A 22,440-nucleotide genomic window follows, 5' to 3' on the forward strand; every position below is an offset into this window, starting at 1 on the left:
CCCTTCCCTCCCACCTTCACAACTACCCCCCCCCATGCCAAAGTTGTAAAGTTTGTTTTCAACATAGTGTCTTGTACATCTCATTGTTACAATGGGTCTATCTGTATCCCTTTTTGCTTTAAGAATAAGTCAGGATTGGAGATGTTGCTCAGTGGGAGGGAGAGAGAGAAAGAGATAGAGACAGAGACAGACAGAGAGACAGAGAGAGAAAGAGAGTAGTATGTGAAAGGCTCTGGCTTGGAATCCAGCCCTGAAAAAATAAAGAATAAAATAAAATAAAATGTTATACAATTCGGAGAACTGGAGGTGAAAATAGAGACAACTCAGGAGATCAGTGATGAAGTTTGAGATCTCTGAGGTGCAGTTCAGCTAATGTTCTCCAACAATAAAATTGGGGAAGAAGAATGGAGAGAATGGTGGAAGAGAGGTGACTTCAAATGGTGACTTCAGGAGGTACTTGCCCAGCACTAGTTTACCTTTCCACAGAGCATTACAGTTTAGTCTTAAGCAGAGCAAGAACACTTAAGCTGTGCCCCTGTGAAGGGCAAAGGTGGCCCCAAAGTCTTTGGGAGCAGCTTCTTTGCTTCCTCATGTCAACTTCAGGGGAGTCCTTCTGTTAAGACAACAGAACATACTATTTAATAGTCCTGTGACAGCTCATTAGCACTAACTGAGCTGAGAAGGCAGAGATGCACAGATTATAGAAGTCATGGATTCAGAGATGTAGACAGACTCCATGGGCTTAGAGAGATGTGTGCTGGGAGCAAAATGATATTCAAAAAGTGGAGGGAAGGGAAGAGAGTGGTCTGCTCTAAAGGACTTGTGTGTCCCTCAACCAGTTCAATGAGGGCCAAAGACAGAAGCTGAAATAGATACACATATACGTATATGTTACATGTGTATATACACACATGTATACACGTGTGTCTATGTGTACATGTACATATGAATGTTGTGTACATATGTACATGTATGTAAACATATTTATATATGAAGGGTTATGTAAGATGCTGTCTTCAGGCAATGTGATTTTCTCCATGACTTATTACAAGATACTCAGGTGAAAAAATTATTTACTATTGAAGAATGTTGTCCTAAGACACTTCAGAATTGGGAGGTAGCAATATAAACTTATAATATGATTGGGTTTTCTTTTTTCCTTATGGTTATCCAACATGTTTTAAATTAGTATAATGGATACTAAAGTGACATTTAACAATTAATGAACTAAATGTTATCTAAAGCATAAAGATTGGCTAGATATGTTGTGCAGATATTTGTATCTTTAAACAACAAGTATGAGTATAATGTAAGAATCAGAATACAATTTTTTTAAGGTACAGGCCTTGATATGTTGCCCAGGCTAGCTCAAGTAATAGTCCTATCTCCACTTGTTGAACAACTGGAACCACATCTAATTACATTAGAATACAATAACTTAAGCATCTAGTAAGTGCAAGAACTCATAACTATTTTAATGTTTTTATTATAAAAATACTGTACAGAGGAGTTACAGTTACATGAGTAAAAGTAATGAGTACATTACCTATTGAGAATTGTTACCTCCTCCTTTGTTTTTCTGCTACCACCCCTTCCCTCCCCACCTCTCAAATTCCTCCCTCCCCCTCTCCCCCAGTTTGTAAAGTTCGTTTTCAATATAGTGTCTTGTACATCACATTGTTACAATGGGTCAACCTTTATCCTTATTTAAGCATTTTGTTATTTCCCTTCCCCTCCCCAAATTAGAAAAATGTATATACAAGATGCAGGGCATGGGAATCAAATACAGTGAAAACAGGGGTTATACCGTGGGGGAAGAACATAACAAAGAAACAAAAAAGTCACATAGTACATTATAAACCACTGTGTCACTATCTTGGGGTTCATTTTGCTTAACATCATCTTCATGAGTAGCAAGTACAGACATAGATAGACGAACTACTGTGTTAGCCCGGTGAAGCACCACATTGGTGGCTTTGTATGGAGTGAACATATGTCATATGTACATATGTACATAGCTTTTGACTTTTTCTGCTTGTCCTAGACATATACTAATTATTGCAAATAAGGGAAACCATGGGACCTATGTTTCTTTGGGCCTGGCTTACTTCACTTAATATAATGTTTTCCAAGTTTTTCCATTTCCTAACAAATGGGGCAATATCATTCTTCCTGATGGAGGCATAGAATTCCATTGTGTATATGTACCATATCTGGGTTGGTTCCATATCTTAGCTATGGTAAATAATGCTGCAATAAACATAGTTGTGCTGGTAGCTTTAGTAAAGCCTTGTTTGTGATCATTTGGGTAAATGCTTAAAAGTGGGATTGCTGAGTCATAGGGGAAAGAACTCATAATTTTTGCCATGGCTCTCAGTTCTGAGAATTCCATTGATACTGTTTAACCATTTGTAGAGGACATAATTGCCTGATCCAACCAGGCAGTTGACCAGACCTTGCAGTCAGATTTGCAAGGCTCACCCAAATCAGATATTGTCTCATCTGGCTCTAGTGAACCTTCCATGCAAGGTTCACTCCATACAAAGCCACCAATGTGGTGCTTCACCGGGCTAACACAGTAGTTCGTCTATCTATGTCTGTACTTGCTACTCATGAATTATGTGTAAGGCAGAATTTGGTCCTTTACATCATTTCAAATACCACTCAGTTTATAAAGTTTAGGGGGAAATCTATTGCCTTCACTTGTCTGTAACCAGAAGCTTCTACTAGGTGTAAGCTTCACATGCTTATGCTTGTCCCATTTGTTTAGGTTTGAATGAGCACAAGGACTGAGGCCATCACACAGCAGTGACTATTCTCTACTCTTCGGTGTGATAGTATGCATCATACTATTGTGACGGTGCACATCACACTAATGTGATGGAGACTCAAAGAAAGGGTTCACTTCTGCTACCTGGAGGGCTGGATGGTAGCACTGCCACTGGGAGAATTGCTGGGCGTTGGGAAAACTTAAGTGGCAACAGGAAGGTATCCTGAGTGGAGGATACCACTCTCTCAGAGGAGGCAACTCTCTCATACACATTGGCCCCAAACCTGTGTAGCAATATTTTGGATGCTGAGCACCGGTGGCTCATGCCTGTAATCCTAGCTACTGAGGAGACTGAGCTCTGAGGATCGTGGTTCAAAGCCAGCCCAGGCAGGAAAGTCCATGAGACTCTTATCTCGAATAAACCACTCAGGAAACCAGACGTGGCACAGTGGCTCAAGTGATAGAGCGCTAGCCTTGAGCTGAAAAGCTGAGGGACAGTGTCCAGGCCGAGTTCAAACCCCATGACCAACAACAGCAACAAAAAAGAATATTTTTTATTCCTCTAGAAATAGCTCAATGTGCCAGTAAACTTCAGATCACTATCTTTCATGAAACCCTAATTTGTACCTAACAATGTCTAGGGAAAATTGATTATAAGCTCTTGCAGTCCCTACATTACAGGTTATAAAAAGAAATTTCTAGGTTGTTGAGAAGAAGGAGCTCTAGAAACCACTCACCTACATAGTCAGGTGGCTACATTAATATTTACTTTCTGAGTAGACAATAGAGGGAAGCAATAAAGATCTTAGTGCCCTTCCTTTGTGGCATGGTGAAGGAGACTTACATGCTCCACGTCACCCTAGGAAAGGGCAAAAGAAGCGTGAAAAGAATTGCATGACTGACTCATCTTCAAGGGGCAGCTTCTTCAACCTTTGCGTTGAGAACCTGTTCCTGAGCAAGTCTGGTGACACTCACTGGAGTCTGTTTTGCAACAATACAGAGAGCCAATATCCTTTCCTTTGGGGAACTTCAAACTCAAAGGTTGGAGTTGGGAGAGATTGGACTCAAGAGAGTTGGGAAAGGGTTGCTTTGATGAGAACACAGACACTCTTCCAAACATACCCACATTTGCAATGGAGGCAATGGGAAACCCAGGGTCTGTCTCAACCAGATTGGGTGAATGCAGCTGTTTCTGCTGGCCTACAAAGGATCCAGATATTGTCACAGATATGTATCTTCAGTGCAGATGCTGGCCCCTGAAAGCACTACTCCAGGCATGATAGGGTGGCCACTGCATTCTGAGGTCCTATAGTGGTAGGCTTCCCAAGGCAGACAGTTTGTTGGCCCTAAGTACACTCATAAAGCAGCATTAAAGTGGTTGCCTAACTGCAATTGTCTTAATGATTTACTAGCCACTGTTCTGGCACCAGACATTTTATATATTATCTTAGTCAATATTTTTGTAATGACAGAAAAAGAAATCTAAATCCTGTCTTGGTATTTTGGCACTGTCAGGTTTCAAGTAGAGAATGTATTTTTCTCCTGCAGGCAGCCTGATGGTTCTGTGGATGGTTCTAGAACCCTTGTGTTTGAGAGTTCTTAATGTCATCAGACACTGCAACAAAGGAATCTGCATTACATTTTCCAAGTGTACTTTATTGAATAATTTAGTTCATTAACAAAGGATAAATAGGGTCCATGTTTGTACCTCAAAACAAATATGACTGTTCAGAACATCATCACAAGGCAAAGTAATACAGCTAAATTCAGAAATAAAACTACATGTAATTACCACATTATGAATCCATTTCCAGTTCTTATCTATGTGGATTAACATCAGAAGTTCTCACTGACATCTGCCAGCTGGGATGACAGCAAAATATACACGCTCAAAGCACACACACTCAGGAGCTGAGTGCTTTCTGCTCTTTAAAATGTGTGGTCACAGTTGAGTGACAGCCTTCACAGAAGGTAAGAGACCACTTGTAAAAACCCATCTCACTAAAATGGAGTAAGGAGATATGTGCAACATTTCTAAAATGAGAAACTATAGACATCAAGCTACACAAAGAAGTTGTCTGAGTCAGGAACTCAGCATTGTATAAGTCGAGCATTGACTTTTCCTGTAGAAAGCAATCTGACATTTGGAAATGGAATTTTCATCTCAAAAAGGCCTCAGGGATGCTGGAAATGTAATTCTGAAGGAGAGCCTGTGCTTGTTAGTATGTACCAATCCTGGGTTCCATCCCTGGCATGAAAGGAAGTAAGTGGAGAGAGAAAGAAGAAAAGCCATAAAAGGTACATTGTAGGGAAAAGTTGGGCTTTGGTTAATAAAGGAAGAAAGAAATGTAAAAGAGCCACATGCAAGGCAGGAAGAACTGGGGACACTGAGCATTGAGCCTTGGCCATGGTCTGGCCACTCAGATGGCAGAAGTAGCCAGAGCTGAAGTAAGTCTAACCATCACAGCCTGCCAGGCCTGCTTCTTTCTCTAGCTTGCACTTTTACAAATGAGTTTTCCAAATGAGTTGGCCCACAGCCCAAACCAAACAAGAACATGTATGCATTCTGGTGCCCCTCGCTGAATGGCTAGATAGGGCAAAAAGAGCAACAGGGAGGAGGGAGGAGAGAACAGGGAATGAAATAATGAAAAGTCTTACTTCCCTAGTATAAAAATCCACATTTGACTCTGAAATGAGAAGAAAAGTCAGTCTTCTAATTTTCATAAAATGATGAGAGTATGCACATAGCTTTTAAAGCATAAGGAAAGAAAGTGAATTAATATAAAGTCCAACAAAAAAGCCACTAAAAAGTAAAATCTACAAAACTCAAATCTACAGTACATATATGAGTTCTGTGTTACCAAATTCAATCTGAAAATCTTTGCCCCAAATTAGGTCAGATGACAATTCCTTCCAAAGTTTTTTATGTCACAAGTGAGTGATGGTTAAATACCAACAGATTCTGGTTAAGTGTTGGTGTCTTACAAATTGGAAGTATCAGTCTGATTTCATCATATTTTTGGTCAATTTATTCACTCTAGATAGTGGGAAGTGCCTCTTAGAGCTTAATTCCCCCCATTTGCTAAAGGAAAGGGCCAACTGCCTAGAGAAGGTGAGCAAAGCCATATCATCCATTAAGAAGGCAGGGGAGAAAAGCTGCCTCCCACATCCTGACTTCTTGGGAAATTTCATGACAATAGCCCCAGTGTAGCCAGACACAGCTTCTATGCATCCACACTTGGATCTGGTTTGGTTCTCTGGCTTTAAAAAGCCCTGTTTCCCTACCAGAACAGCAATCTACAAAGTTACAGGCTCTTGCTGAAGCAGCCACACATGGGCGTGGGGCAAGGGGACAGGACAGACACCAGACTGATAATCTTCCTTTCCAAGGTAACTCTAGACTGTAATCATCAACTCTGCAAAAGGGAACTAAGCCTCAGCTCTCATATAAAAGGCGCCCTGCTGGCATGGGGGATGCTTTCCATCCAAATGTGGAAATTTAACTACAAATTCAAACAAGATCCTTTCTCAATGTAGAGTCTCCTTTCTAAACCTCAAAAAATAAAAATAAAAAAAATCACACCCACTAACTGCAGGGTCATCAAGTGGATTAGTGCAAAGAAATCATGCTCTATTTGACCTAAGCCGTCCTTTCCACGTGTGACAGGTTCTGGGGCAAGTTTATCTGCCAAAAGTGAGTCAGAATGAAAGCTGGATGCAGGTTACAAATACTGCAAAAGACCTTCTTCTCAGTCTGGTGGTGAATCCATGCTGCAGGACCAAAAACTTCCTCCCATACGGGGTTTCCAATCAGGCCCTTGTGTCTTATTTAGCATTTGAGTGAATGCCAGCTCCCTGTGGTCTACCAATATTAATGCATGCACTGCCTTGTATTTTTCCAGACTCAATGAACAGCATCAGCTAAACATAGCACAGTAATATAACACTTCAGTCACAGGGCTGTGCCGCTGTGTTCTCTCTCTCTCCTCTCTCTCTCTCCTCTCTCTCTTTCTGTCTCTCTCCCTCCCTTCCTCCCTCCCTCCCCCACCCCTCTGTCTCTCTTTTCTCTCCAGTATTGGGGCATTAGGCTTGAACTCAAGGCCTGATTTTGCTCAAGGGAAGTTCACTACTAGTTGAGCCTCAGCTCCACTTCCATCTTTTTGGTGGTTTAGTGGAGATAAGAGTCTCACAGACTTTCCTGCTTGGGGGCTTCAAGCAGCAGTTCTCAGATCTCAGCCTCTTGAGTTGCTAGGATTACAGCATATACCACTGGTTTTAAGAAAATGAAACATTTTAAGCATAGTCATATATTAGGGATATGAAAAACCAAAGTAGGAGCACAGAAATGCCTCATACTATGTGAGCAACAACTAGGAAGGAATAGGTTTTAATCCCAGGATGACTAAGAAATTGGCATGGGCCTTCACTAAGTGGCATATTTCCCTCTATGTACTTCTCCTTCCCTATAGACATAAGGATGAGGTTCCTGTGTGTTAGTTCTTCATGAGCATGTGATCTCTTGAGAGGGCATGGAGAACAGTCAACATGATAGGATTACTGTTATTCTTATTGCCATTGTGCCAACAGTACCTCAGAGTGACATGACTAAAAACATGAGCATTATAAGAGCTGATCATATCACGGCAGTTATTTGGAAATAGAAAATACAAGGAGGAAAGGCTTCAAGGTGAACAGATGGGCTGGTATAGCATGTATAATGGGACTTCAGGTAACTGCATTGCTGGCTGCTTCTTCATAGGGAAATGAAGCATGTTTTGCTCGTCTGTACCTTAACAAAGCAATGGTGCACTAGCTCCAGAATTGGAAATTATTATTGTGTCCAAAGAGAACTAAGCAGATGGGCCCCTTGCCCTTGGTGCCCAACTATGATTTGTTTATAGCCTCTGAATCACATGAGATTTCACACTGATGAAACTGTTGCTCTTGTAAATGTTTTAGTTTAACCAGAAACTGGAGCTTGCCCTTGTAGTCATTCCACACTCAAGCCCAGCACTGTCCTTTACTAGGATGATGATTCTGTTGCCTGTTGCTGACACCTGGGGCAAACTTGAAAAAAGGTCTCATAATTGTCAATATTATTGTGAAGGCTGTTCTATTAAACTAACTATAAACAAGTCCCTTCTGCATTCTCCAAACTAGTGTGTTTTGTGTGGACAAATTGTCTGTTAAGGTATGCATCATGTAATGGTAGAACATTCATTTGAAAATAGAATTGTCCATGTAGTAGTGCTTCAGGACTGAAGCACTTGGATGCGAGTGCGAAATAAATGGGAAGTACAGTGCCTGATGCCTCCTCAAGCCTCAGAATTCAAAGCAAATTTATCTGATGAATTACCTGATTCCAGGCCAAATCAGTAAGAGTCAAAATTAGAATTTTTCTAAAGATAATTACTGGCTTGAGAGAGTCATAGCGCAAGAACTGGACTTTTCCCCGTCCCTCTAAATTCATCCTCCAGATTTAAAAATCTCAAATAAATCTACAGTATGATTGCTCTAGTATTTCAAAACATAACAGACATAATGTACCCCTACCTCAGCAACTAGCCTCCAATAATAAAAAATACATTAAGTTAAAAAAAAAAACAACTCAAGAAGGCAGGGAAACATCTTCCTGATGGGATGCATTATGTGGGATGTGGGGATCTGTCTGAGCCCCCAGGGAGCAGGAACTGGGTAACCCATTGAGTGCAGCAAAGTCGCTCCAAGTTCAAGTTCAAGGGCTCTCCCTACTCCCCCTGCCAGTCAGCAAAGGGGTCAAGGCATCAGAACTGCTGAGTGCTCAAAAGTCTTCTCAAAGCAGCAGCAACCGCAGCACTTTTCCTGCAAAGCAAACAAAATATGAATCCTGTTAATTCAGCAGGACTTTTAAAATTGTAATTAGCTGGTTGTAGCCCTTAGGAAAACCACAGATGATTTTTTTTATAATGTATGTGTGTATGTGAGAGAAAAAAAGAAACCTCTCAATGGATTCCGCTGCTTACCCAAAATGGGGTTTGAAGTTTATGGGAGATATTTTAGCACTATTTGCAATATCCAGAGACAAGGCCTCTTTGTTTCTTCTGAAAAACAGCCGCTCCTGCCCTGTGCCATGGGTCCTTGGTCAGCTGGATCCCAGTATCAAAGTGAGAATGTGAATCATGCAGAGCACATAGTCCTCTCTCAACATTCATGGCAGATTGGTTTCAGGCCTCCATACATGCCAGTCCTTTATATATAAAATGGCAAAGCATTTGCAAAGAACCTGTGTGCATTCTCCACTGTACTTTAAATCATCTCCAGATTACTTATACTGTAATATCTAATACAGGTTATATGCTGTATAAATAGTTGCCATGCTGTGCTGTTTAAGAAATGATGACAAAAAAGTCTGTCCATGTTCAGCATGGATGCAAATTTTTATTCAAATATTTTTCATCCATAGTTAGATGAATCTGAAGATATGAACCATGAATATGGAGGACCAACTATACTTCCATTTGCTTTAGGGCATCTCTAACCTAGGGCCAATGTACTGTTTGCTTTCCTGAATCAATTCTATGGATAGGAGGAGGTTTTCTAAATTTCTATCACATATTCTGGCAAAAGAGGCAAAAGATGCAAAGTGAACAATGAATGGAGTGGTATCAGGTTGGTTTTTTTTTTTTTTTGGAGTGTTTCCTTGGTGCATCAAGAAACCTCTAACAAATTGAAGGAGATTTATATGCCTAAATTTACATTGTGGATTAGACCTTATTTATAGAGCTTGGAACTCTCTTTTTCCACAGTAATAATCTTTAACCACGAGATTTTTTAAATCAATATTATCTCAAGTTTGGTTTTACTCATAATAAATCCTGCCAAAACCCATCTCACCCTGGCAGAGAATCTGATGTGAAGAATGATTTTTTTTAATCTTCTCAAAAAAGTTTTCTCCCAGAGTTAATATCTTTCATTTACTTTTAAATTAAAAATAGGGGTGGAGGCTCAATGCGAGAGCCTCATCATGAATGAGGCCCTGGTTTCAATTGCTAGCACTGTAGGAGAGGGGGTTAGGAAATAAACATAGAATCTACATCCACATCATGTGAATCTGAAATAATTCTTCCTTGGCCTCTGGTAAAATCCAGGTGAATTTTTATGGCCTAATGGAGCTAGAGGAACTCAGGGAAAAGAGGCAGCAGCAAAGGCAAACCTGACAAGAGTCTGGGGAGGTCGCATGCAATTCCAGCAAAGGTTGCACCTATGTAACCAGCTCAAATGCTTGTATCTGTCTTCTGCATGACTTCTGCCACTGTATTCTATCACTCCAAATTCAAGGTAATGACTTTAACTTTGAAGATGTCTACCTTCTCCCATGGCCATTTCCTCTTCATTCTTTCCCCTCCAGACCCTGGCGACAAGCTGCCTTGGAATGCAACCTCCTGTCACCCAGAGCATTCATTCCCATCAAGCCTCAAATGTGACTCCAGAATTTCTGGTGGGAAGGTGGTTTGTGGCAAACCCTCGGGGTTTGTGGTGGCTGGGGACAAAACTGCTTGTGGGGGAGAGAGTGAAGAAGAGGGGAGAGGAAAGGCACAGGGGGACTGCTTTGGGGCCTCCCTACTGAGGGCTTACATTGACAGCTATCTAAGCTTTGTAAGCTCAGCCTGATGCACCAAGATCTGGAAAAGAAAATTACTTTCTACCTTCCCCATACTCTGATACCCTTGTTAATTTTGATAAACAAACGTGGTCTCTGTAAATTGAAAGCCCAGGTCTTCTAGTTGACTGTTCATAGATTACTAAATAAGTAACAGGCTCATAAGTAAATAACCCCCATACAGAAAGGCCAAGTGAGTGCTTTCTAACACTGTGGACTTGATTATTGTATACTGATTTATTTCTACCCCATTGTATTCTACGAAAGATTTTTGAGGCTGTTTGCAAAAATATATTCAGCCAAATAGACACACAAAAACCTCAGGTTCCAAAAAATGCCAACTGGAATAAAGAAAGGATTGAGATCAGTAGGGTCTGATGATAAAGCTCCATAGTAAAGGACTTGCCTAGCAGGCACAAGGCACTAGGTTCAATCCATTATTTAAAAAAGGAAAAAAAATTAAAAGGATTAAAATGAGTGGGCTAGAAGGCCAGAATCATATATCATATATTCTAGGAAGTCATTAAAACTTAGGTGTGGAAAACTGGGCAAAGACTTTGTACCCCTTCAGTGGTGGGTTTTCTGAAATTCCTTAATGACCCGTTGATCTTATACCGTTCTTTAGTTATTGATATATGTGAAGATATTCATGCACAAAACTATCCTTTAATTCTGACAAAATGCTAAGAGGGGCAAAGGAAAGTTTGTGCAAAGTGGTGTGTCTCAGGATCAAAGAGGACAAGGAGAGGAGCAGATCACTGGGAAGGGGCTCAGGCTTTATTTTAGAATGACAGGTCTGGATGGAGTCCAGTGTGACTGAGTTGTTCCACTTCTGAGGTTCTGAGGTACAGTTCCCCAGTTTACACAAAAGAAGACATCACTTCCATAGACCTCATGAAACTTTTCTAACGATTACCTGAGGCAATTTCTGTTCCATCTAGAGCCTACTGAGCTCATTATTGAGATTCCTTCTTTATGCCAGGCCCTGGTCATATGGCTTTGCCTGGACTATTTCATTGATGCCACTCAGTGATCTTAGAGTATTGGCAATCCACATGTCAGGGAACTGAGCTTCCTCTACTAGGCAACAGCAGAACCAGGGCACAAAATCAGCAATCTGAATTTGGGGACCTCTTCCACTCCTTAAGCCAAAACACAGTTCTGCTTCTCACCATGCTGTGCAAATAGCATACAACTGCTTTGTTTCTTTCTTCCTTAATTTCTCTGCTTTTTTTCTTCCTCTTTCTTTCCTTATATTCTTCCTTTCCTCTCTCTTCCTTCCTTCCTTCCTTCCTTCTTTCCTTCTTTCTTTCTTCCTTCCTCTTTCTTTCTTTCTTTCATTTTTTATTCCTCTCACTTAAAGCATACAACAAACATTTCTTCCCAAGACAAGTGGACCATATTTTCTAGGCTATTCAAATGTATGCCTTCTCAGATTGCGGTCCTAGTTAGTCCTCAAAATAAATGTACTATTCTTCATTCCCAGAGGAGAGGGAAGAGAGACAAAAGACCAAAGACCAACCTTTCAAATAAACCAGCACCTTCAATGGACTATTTGGTCATGAGGTTCTGAGCATCAGAGTTGCAGTTCTTCTTCTAGAAAAACCAGGAGACATTTGGGGAAAAATTAGAATTGTTTCCATAAATTCTTGACTTATGAGAACTCAAAAGGGAGTAAATAAGTTGCTACTGAATAGAAAGTGTTTTCCACAGAAATTCTTTTTCTGTTTGTTTGAGACAGGCTTTCACTAAATATCACCCAGATGGGCTCACCACTCACAGTCACCTTTATGCTTCAGTCTCCTAAATTCTGAAATTATAGGTGTATACCAATGTGCCCAGTTTTTAATAGATATTCTTGAAAGCTAAATTGTAAAAGACCCCTGCAGACATGCTTCCAACCTTTACAGTCCAAGTCAAGCATGTCTTCTACTCTCCTATAACATCCCCATGATCACTTTCCTTACTTTTCACTGAGAGTCACTCACATTTAGTTTTCACATGTATGCCTTGTTAAAACCCACTTTGACAAAGCACAAGAGCCAGTACTTGTTTCATTAGGGCTCTGATGGCTAGAGGATGATTCAGATGGCATGCAAGTGCCAATGGATAGGTTCACTAAGAGAAAAGAACCCTCAGTTTGGAGTCAAAGAAAAGCCATTGTAAAAGAGATAACATGGAAGTCTGGGGTGAGGCTCAAATAGTAGAACACTTGCTTAGCAAGGACAAGTCTCTGAGTTCAATCTCTAGTACTGGTCAAACACACACACACAAAAACAAGCAAAAAATACCCTAGACTAAATCCTCCTCCTCTGGCCATCACTTAACTTGCAAATACATTTTTTAAAAATAAGAGAGATGACATTCAATTTCAGCTTTAATCATGATGATTTTGGCTGATTTATAAGGATGGGCAGAGATAGGCCTAGAAATAGGTTTGGGATATCCTTGGGGCAGCTGTAACCACTGGTGTGTTTGATTTGGTGTGTACAGAAGAGGATGTGTGAAAACTTTCGAAGGATTGACACAATACAATTTAGATCTTAACTGTCCCCCAAAAGCCTTTATATTATTGCCAGCCCTGGTGCTTCCTCCTAATGGGAGGAAGTTAGGTTATTGGAGGGGCGTGTCTTTGAAGAAAATTATGTTGCTAGCCCTTTCTTCTTTTGATCTTTTTCTGGCCATGAGATGAGCAGTTTTCCCCAGTCATGTAGTTCCATTATGTTGTTCTGATTTACCATAGTTCCAAAAGCAAAGGGGCCAATTGATGATGGACTGAAACCTCCAAAACTATGAGCAAAAGGAAAAATTTTTCTTGATAATTATTTGTTGCAATAATGGAATACTGACTAATTCTGAAGTGGTATGATGAGAGTTGCAATTAAGGAAATGGTAATTTGATGAACTAGAAAAGAGTGAATGACAATTGGATATCCATTTGTGTTTTATTAGTCCACTGAGAGAAGGGCATATGCTATGGGCAAAGGGTATTTTTGTTCTTGGAATAAGGAAACTATGTCATATTTGTTAAGGTTTCCTTCCTCTGTCTCCAAAGCAATGAGGAATTCTGCAAGTGAGGTATTTGCTGAGTTCTAACGAAGTTATAGTTTGGAATTATTTTTTCCCACTTCAAGTGAGGGCTGTTTCTGACATGGCATGGGTTATGTACAGATCGTTGGAGACTTAAGAAAGGCCAGAACCACTCCATGTCATCTTGAGTATAAAACTGAAGGCAGAGAACTTTGGGACCTTAATTCTTAAGAAAGAAACAGAAAATGCTTCTTAAGTAATAGATGTTGAAACCAGGCACTGGTGGTTCATACCTATAATCCTAGCTACTCAGGAGCCTGAAATCTGAGGGTCACAGTTCAAAGCCAGCCTGGGCAGGAAAGTCCATGAGACTCAAATCTCCAATTAACTAACAGAAAACCGGAAGTGGCAGTGTGGCTCAAGTGGCAGAGTGCTCTCCTTAAGCTGAAGAGTTCAGGGACAGTGCCCAGGCCCAGAGTTCAAGCCCCACAACCAAAAAATAAAAGAATAATAATAATAGATGCTGAAATTGTGAAAACCTAGTTAAATGCTTTCAAGATGAAACAAAAGAGATAAGAATACTTGAAAATAAGTTTAGGTCAAATGGTGGGTGAGATAATAAATTTCAACATAAAAATTAATTCTTATTTTACATAATAAAAACCAAGATTGTTCCCAAATTAAATTGTCTAGAAAAATTTAGTCTCAACACAGGCTAAATACTCCTATTCTAAAAGTCTGAAATACTAAATGCTTCAAAATTGAAAACTTTTGCACTATTAACAGCATGGCACCATAAGGAGAAAATTCTATATCAGACTTTGTGTGCTGGATTACAATCAAAACACAGGTGCACTAAAATATTGCACAACATTACCTTCAGACTATGTGCATAAGGCATATATAAAATGTAGTTGAATTTTATGTTTAGATATAGGTCCTGTTCTCAAGATGAGTATGTGCAATTTCCAAATTCTGAGAGACATCTGACACCCTTCATGTCTCAAGCAATTTGGATAAGGTATCCTTAACCTATATTTGGTTGAAAAATAAAATATGTTGTTTGAATGTTGCCTTTTACTAATGCCAAATATGTACAGTACAAGAATAGTTCTGATTATTGTGATTCTGGATCTTTACTTGGGAAGTTTTAACCCATGCCTACTAGCCCTAGTGTTTCTTTTACCCCTTTCAGTTATATTTTCATGGTAGTTGGCCTTACATTGAGGTCTTTGATCCATTTTCAATTGATTCTGGTGTAGTGTTATTTATAAGTTTTAGTTTTCTGCATGTGTATTGCCAATTTTGCCAGCACTATTTGTTGAGGAGGCTGTCTTTCTTCAAGCCTATGTTTTTGGCTCCCATATCAAATATTAGGAGGCTATAAGTCTGTGTGTTGATTTCTGGATCTTCTTTTCTGTTTTATTGGTCCTCAGGCCTATTCTGTGCCAGTATCAAGCTGTTTTTATTTCTATGGTTTTGCAATAGAGTTTGAAGTTTGGTTCAGAGAAGGGCCTTATATCTAAAGTATACTTAGAGCTCAGAAGATTAAATCCCCCCAAAATGAACTCTCAAAAAAGTAGCAACCCAATTAGTAAGTTGGCTAAAGATGTAAAGAGAGACTTCTCAGAAGAAGAAGTAAGAATGGTCAATAGACACATGAAGATATGTTCAACATCTCTGGCCATAAAAGAAATGCAAGTCAAAATAACATTGAGATTCCAACTCAGCCGAGTTAGAATGACCATTATCAAGAAAACTAACAAGAACAGATGCTGGCAGGAATGTGGCCAAAGGGAACTCATATTACTCTGTTGGTGGGAATGTAAACTTGTTCAGCCACTCTGGAAAGCTGTATGGAGCTCCCTCAAAAGATTAAATATGGAAGGGGAAACAAAGGAGGGGGCGACAATGCTTGATAAGAAATGTATTCGTTATCTTGCCCATGTAATTGTAATCGCTCTGTATGGTATTTTCACAATAAAAAAAGATTAAATATTGAGCTTCCCTATGACCTAGCAATTCCAATAGACCACAAACAAGGCCATACTAAAGCTACCAGCACAACCATGTTCATTAAACAAGGCCACACTAAAGCTACCAGCACAACCATATTCATTGAAGCATTGTTTGCCATAGCCAAGATATGGAATCAACACAGATGCCCACAGCAGATGAATGGATGAAGAAAATGTTTTATAGAGTTGGAAATGTGGCTTAGTGGTAGAATGCTTGCCTAGTATTCTGGATTTGATTCCTCAGTAGCACATAAACAGAAAAAAGCCAGAAGTGGTGCTGTGGCTCAAGTGACCTAGCCTTGAGCAAAGAAGCTCAGGGACAGTGCTCAGGACCTGAGTTCAAGCCCCAGGACTGGCAAAAAAGGAGAAAATGTATTATATATACACAATGGAATTCTATTCTTCCATCAGAAAGAATGATATTGTACCATTCATAAGGAAATGGAAAGACTTGAGAAAAATTATATTAAGCGAAGTAGGTCAGACCCAAAGAAACATAGGTTGCATGTTGTCCTTCATTTGTAGTAACTAGAATGTGTCTATAAATCAGAGGTAAACATACAGGATGGTAAAGAGAAAAAATACACCGGGACATGATAAATTATACAGGTCTCTAGACATTCACATAGTGAGACCAAAGGAGAATATTATTACAAGAAGATCATAAAGGCTCAATAGCTCTGTGCATATGATCATATTAAATAATATTTATCAAAATGAACTCCAAGAAATGGAAACAAGAGGTTTTTTTTCCTTTGTTGATGTTTTTGTTTTTTGTACCTTTTGTCTTGTTTGTAAGTTTATCTGTTCTGGGTAAGCGGGGAGCACAGAAGTGGTAGAACAAAAGGTAAAAAGTGTAGCAGTGGTACTCACTAGACAGTATATTGAAAATGAACTATACAACTTGTGGAGGATAAGAGAGGGGAAAACTGGGAGAAAGTGAGAGAAGGGAACATTGTTCAAGAAGAAATGTACTCATTATCTGACTTATGCAACTAACTCCTCTGTATATCACCTTCATAACAATTAAAAAATGGTTCTGAAAACATAATCTAGGCCCCCTTTACTTAGAAGGACAATAGAGCTATAAAGTTCTGCCCACTCTCTCGAACTTGTCCCTATCCTCAGGATTCTCATCTCCATAGTAGAGTTGATAATCATGCTGTTATAGGATTGGCATGAAGAGTACATAGTTAATTTTTGTAAAGCAGTTAGAGCAATGCCTGTCACAGTACCACGAAATAACTTTAATGGTAAACAGACATACAAAGGATTTAAAAAAAATTGTCGCCACTCTTAAAATATCTATTCACTTCTAGTACCAGCTATTGGATAAAATAATAAAAAGGTGATTTTTGTTGTTGTCACATGGTTTAAATATTTTTAAACATCTTTATACTGTATAGTATCATTAATTCGGTGCTGTGGTTTCTATATTGTCCTGCCACGTCAAAGTGTATTTGGACACCAATAGCATGGATAAAAATACATTGGTGGAAAATGGGCTCAAAATAGGTTGGTTACCCTAATAAGCAGGTTATGCAGTCTGAGTGAGGGCCTGGCTCAGTAATAAGTCTATTTTTGCTTGGCATCAGTACCAATTATCAAGGAAAGGTATATTCAGACACAAATAAACCCCATGCTGATGCTGAATTTAGAAGTCAAGTTAATTTCAATAAAAACTGGCTGTGGAAAAAGTGAGTACCTGAAGCACAGTCATTCCAAGGTTTGTTGGTCAGGGAAAACTTCCTTTCCAGAACCCCTAAGGACTGGAGAAGATGAGAAGAGGTGGAGGAAATGAAAGTGTGTGAAGCACACACTGTGCCAGGGTCATGGCACAATGTGCATGTCTGACCCATCCACTATGATCCTGCAAGCCTAGGTTGCTTATTAGTTCTGTGTGTAAATCTTGTCCAGCTAGGCATTTTACATATTCAGTTAAGTGACTGAAATGTTACATCTATAATTCATGCTTATTTAGATTGAAAGAAGATGAAAGAAGCAGAGAAGCCAATTAAGAGCTAATACTGTAGGGATCATATGGGTATATATATGTATATATCATATATGTATATATGATATATGCATATATGTGTATATATACATATATGCATATATATTCATATGTATACCCATATGACCCCTACAGTATGTATATCTGTGTATATATATGCATGTATGTGTATATATGCACATATATGCATATATATTAATATATATATACACATATGACCTCTACATATATACACACACACACACACAAACATATTAACTGAAGTATGGTATCTGCAGGGGAGGAATCCAATGGTATAATTCCTTTGAATAGGTAGGTTACAGTTTAACAAAATGAATACCATGAAGCCGGAATGTGTGCTGTCAGGAAGGGAGGAGAGTAGATGAATGAAGGGAGGAGAGTAGATGAATGAAGAAAGAAATAGTGGAGAAATGCAGTCATATTCAATGTATATATGTGAAAATGAAACTAGGAAAATTGAGAGGATGGGTGGGCTTAGGAGGAATGAAGAGTAATGAAAGAAGTGATTTTGATTATGATTTATTGTGCTCAAAAACTAACATGTTGAATTGAAACCCTTTCATTCAACCACTTAAGGATAATAAAGAATTTTTAAGTATTTAAATTTAAAAATTTTTAATTTTATTGCCAGACAAAGATAATCATGGAGGTGGAGTGGATTAGATTAAGTCCAGAGGTAATTAGGAATATAATGTATAGAACTTGGAGGTAAATTAAACATAAGATGAAGGAATTAAGGGAGAGGGAGAAATAAACAAGGCAGTTTAGGGTCTCACTGATCTACCCAATGGGTATCCTATGTTGGGAAGATGGTTGAGGATGAAGTGAAGCAGAAAGGGATAAGATGGCTGAGGATGGAGAGGATTCAAGTGGAAACATCTTGTTCATCTGACCTTAGGCATAGGAAAGAAATCTGTGCCAGAGATAGATGAGAAAGTTGGAATATACGTGGTAAGACAATGGGAACAGAGAGAGATGTCACTGTATTCTACTTCACAGCCTTTGTGTGTGTGTGTGTGTGTGTGTGTGTGTGTGTGTGTGTGTGTGTGTGTGTGTGTGCCAGTATTAGGGCTTGAACTCAAGGCCTGGGCACTGTCTTTCAGCTTTTCTGCTCAAGGTTGACATCTACCACTTGAATCACAGCTATACTTCTAGCTTTTTTGCAGTTAGTTGGAGTTAAGAGTCTCACAGTCTTTCCTATTTGGGCTGGCTTTGAGCCATGAGCCTCGGATCTCAGGCTCCTGAGTTGCTAGGATCACAGGTGTGAGGCTCCAGCTCTTGGCAGTCTCTAGAGACCAAAGTTGTCTTCACTCGCTTGGAAATCTGCTCTGAGTTGAATATTAGAGTTAAGATTTGGAGGCCAAACAGACTAAACTAGATTAAAACAAAGAGTTTGGAATTCTGAATTATTTTTAAGGAGATATTTCTCCAGAACTTACAACAACATATCTTCTCCAAAAACTGTATGTTTTTAAATATTCAGGCCACATATACTTGTGAGTGTAAGTATGTGTACATAGTATTTAATGAATTGTATTTTATAATGGGTAGGATGCTTTCATAACAATAGCTATACTTAATGAGTTTAACATATATAAACAACATTATTAACAGTTTAAATTTAAAACTCTGCTCTATAATAACATTTTACATGCTTTCAAATTAGCACACGACTTAAGTCATGACAAAAGGTTAAGATGGATAACTGATAAATACAACAAAATAAAATAACAGGCAGACACAGGAAAAAAGCAGAGGAGGCAGGGTGCCTCAGTCACCTGTGTACTGAGTCTGGAGTGCAGCTTGTGGTCTGACAACCAGGGGTGCTTCAGAGCTTCGCTGGCACTTATTCTCCAACTAAAAGGAAATCCAGAAAGTCATTAGTAGAAGCACACCAAGTGACCCCTGCACCTGCCATTCATCCCTAGTTCTGGTCATGGCCTTTGGTAGACTAGGTGGCCAACTTTCAAATTCAAAGTCAAATCTAGCCTCTCTGGAATTGTTTGCTTTAGAGGATGGCTTAGGTGATCATCACACCTAACCAGGGTAACAAAATGGGTAAAATAAATCAGACAAAAGGTTTTTACAAGTCTTGTTAGTAAAAGACATCAACTTCCAAACAGAAGCAACCATTCTTATGATACAATATCTGAATGTCATAAATTGAACTCCTAGCAAACAGTTGAAAAACAAATGCACCTTTATTATTGTAACAGTAAATGCTACATCTTTTTGATACTTCAACTGACACTTTAACTCAAAGCCTGGGCACTATTCCTTGGCTTTTTTGCTCCAAGCCAATAATAATAATGATAACCTCAGGTACTTTAACTCTTTCTGTCAAGGAAAAAGAAAATCACTATCTAAATTGTCTTCCTCCTCAGCCTGATGCTGTTAGCCTGGCTAAATTGTCTTCACTCTCTAGAGACTCAGTTTGATTCCAACACTGTGTATATTGTATAGAATACATTGTAAGTTATTTCTTCTTTTAAAAAAAATCTATCACTTCTATTAGATCACAAGTTTACTAAAGCATGCTTCTGTTCTTACTGCCCAATTCATTTCCTAGACTATGACAAATGATCAGCTAAATGCTTGAATGAAAGACTGTCCATCAGGCTTTGTGCCAGAGCCATGTTGGTACCTCTACTTCCCACAACATGCTTCTATCTATCAATTCATAGTCATGTTCACTAATGGACCTAAAAGTCACAAAATAATAAAACAATAAAGCAAGTACTATTGGCTCTAAAAATCTTAAATATTATCATATGATCTAGGTATAAAGTCCCCTGAAATGGTGAATCGCAATGTCCTTCCCCCTTATAATTCTAAAATGTAAGCCCTATATTTCAATATCATTCTTCACTCACTGTAATTTGTTTGAACTGATATGGTTTTAAGCATAGCCTTGGAGGAAGGTCAACTTGGGCTTGAGTATCAGTGCTGCCCCTTGTAATTATGGAGCAAGTACTCACAGTCTCATCCATAAAACAGTAACAATAGCACTTTCTATAGCTTAGATCTAGGGGAGGGACAGTAGTTAAAAGGGATAAATAGTTGGCACTCTCTAGCCCATAGTAGATTCACTAATGAAGCCGTAGAAAAGCGTTCAGTTACATAGAACCACACTTGCTTTACAGAGGTGAAAAAGACAGTGATAACCTGCAGCCCAGGAGGAGACTGTAAATGTTGAGGGTTTTGCAGCAGAAGCCAGAAAGGCATGTATTCATAGGTCAGATAGCAGTCTGCTGACCAGAGAAATCCTAGTCCTTAGTAGGTCAGGTCAACTGAGTTGAACTTAACTCAGTTTGCATCAGCACCATTGATGGCACTGGGAAATAGATTCTAACAACCCTTGTGTTCCACAATATTTCTGATTACCCCCATTTTTCCTAGGGTAGAAGATGAGCTGGGGATACCTCTTCTCCTTGATCAGGAGCTTGGAGATGAACTCCCTGGCCTCATCCGAGATGTCCTGAAATTCTTCTTCTTCTAAATCCCACCTGCATGCCAGGACGTTGCTTAGTGTCTCTGCATCATTATCACCCAGAAAAGGGGATAAACCGCTGAGTCTAGAACACAGCATCCAGAGTGAGGTGAGTGATTTCAAACAACCTTGAATCCTTTTTAGAATGTTTGCTTTTTGAGTCTGTCATTTAAAAATGAAAGGAAGAAATAAAACCTAACGATGTTTTGTTCTTATAAATTGGTATGTTAAATTGAAATCCCTTTGTACAACTCCTTAAAGATAGTAAAACTATAATGATGAAGCATGATTTCATGATCTATTGCAACTAAGAAAATGCTGACCTCCCCTATCCCAATTCCCAACTTATTTTCAAAGAAAAATACAATCTCCTTTTAAAAGCATTTCACAACTAGCAAGGTGCTGTCATGTACTCAGAAGGCAAACACTAGGAATGTTGCTTCTGAGGAATAAGGAGGTGAGTATATGAGATTTATTATAGTAGTGTTGGTATTGGTATTATGGGTACCTTGAGGCTTTAGGTGATGTCTTAAGAATCAAAGTGGCCCATGAAGATGACAGACATTTACTTTTTCAGATGATGTGCAAAAAAGAATTTGCTCACCTCTAGGATTCAACAGGACCTAGAAAGTAATTGAGTATGGAATGGTGCTATTTATTGGTAAACCATCTAAATTAAGGCTTTTGTTCAAAATAGCAAGGCCTCATAGAACATGCACAGGTTGAAAGCAAGTGTGTAGGAGAGACTGTGAGGTTGCTTACAGCATGTAGGTAATCACTCCAACGCTCCACATGTCAGTAGAGAAAGAAACAAAATCATAGTTCACAACTTCAGGGGAGAGAAATTCTGGGGTTCCAAAGTTCACCTTCAGCTTCTCCCTGGGTTTGTACCTGAAATTGAAGAAACAAAGTAGATGGATGTAAACTGTCAATCAAGCTCAAAAAAAAATTCCAATGCTGAAAAAAAGACACAATGAGACTAAATAATTTCAGCACTACAGGAAACTTAAACAAACTTTACAGGAAATGGATTGCTTGTGCTACTATCAAAAATTTCCCAAGGGTTTCAAGAGTAAAAATTCATCTTTAAAAGCTTAATAATCTGCAACAGCTGTAGCGAAAGCCACTCTCAACTATTAGAACATCTGAATTACAGAAAAGGCAAAAAGAAAACCAGTACAGTCCTTGGCATGTAGGTGACCAAAGTAAGCCTGTGCTAACACACAAACAAAATATTGCAAAAATGTATTACCCATTTATATGCATCATTAATATTCTGAATTGTTAATGTGTTCACCTAAGCTTTCTGTGGCCATACGAAGTTTATATGTGCCACAACCCTCTGCAAACTTGTTTATACTATTAGTATTTTTACAGCAAATCAAAACAAAAACTCTTACAAATGCTAACTTAATGGCTTCTAACCTAATAAAGTTCACTGTACTGGGTTTTTATATC

The 22,440-nt window shown here is 39.0% G+C and overlaps 1 protein-coding gene across 1 annotated transcript in view; it reads right to left on the reverse strand.

The window, feature by feature from the left end:
- Positions 1 to 8,438: 8,438 nt before the first annotated feature.
- Positions 8,439 to 22,440, reverse strand: part of Mylk4 (myosin light chain kinase family, member 4) — a 108,613-nt gene continuing 94,611 nt past the window's right edge. Inside the window, exons 10-14 of the mRNA XM_013016610.1 lie at positions 21,745 to 21,873; positions 20,915 to 21,067; positions 19,271 to 19,349; positions 11,932 to 12,005; positions 8,439 to 8,611 (exon numbers count right to left, since the gene is read on the reverse strand). Of these exons, the coding sequence (XP_012872064.1) occupies positions 11,961 to 12,005; positions 19,271 to 19,349; positions 20,915 to 21,067; positions 21,745 to 21,873 (406 nt within the window). The 3' untranslated portion in view covers positions 8,439 to 8,611; positions 11,932 to 11,960. The remainder of the gene's footprint in view (positions 8,612 to 11,931; positions 12,006 to 19,270; positions 19,350 to 20,914; positions 21,068 to 21,744; positions 21,874 to 22,440) is intronic.

The sequence above is a fragment of the Dipodomys ordii genome, unplaced genomic scaffold (genome assembly GCF_000151885.1).
Source record: "Dipodomys ordii isolate 6190 unplaced genomic scaffold, Dord_2.0 Scaffold32, whole genome shotgun sequence".
Classification (NCBI taxonomy): domain Eukaryota; kingdom Metazoa; phylum Chordata; class Mammalia; order Rodentia; family Heteromyidae; genus Dipodomys; species Dipodomys ordii.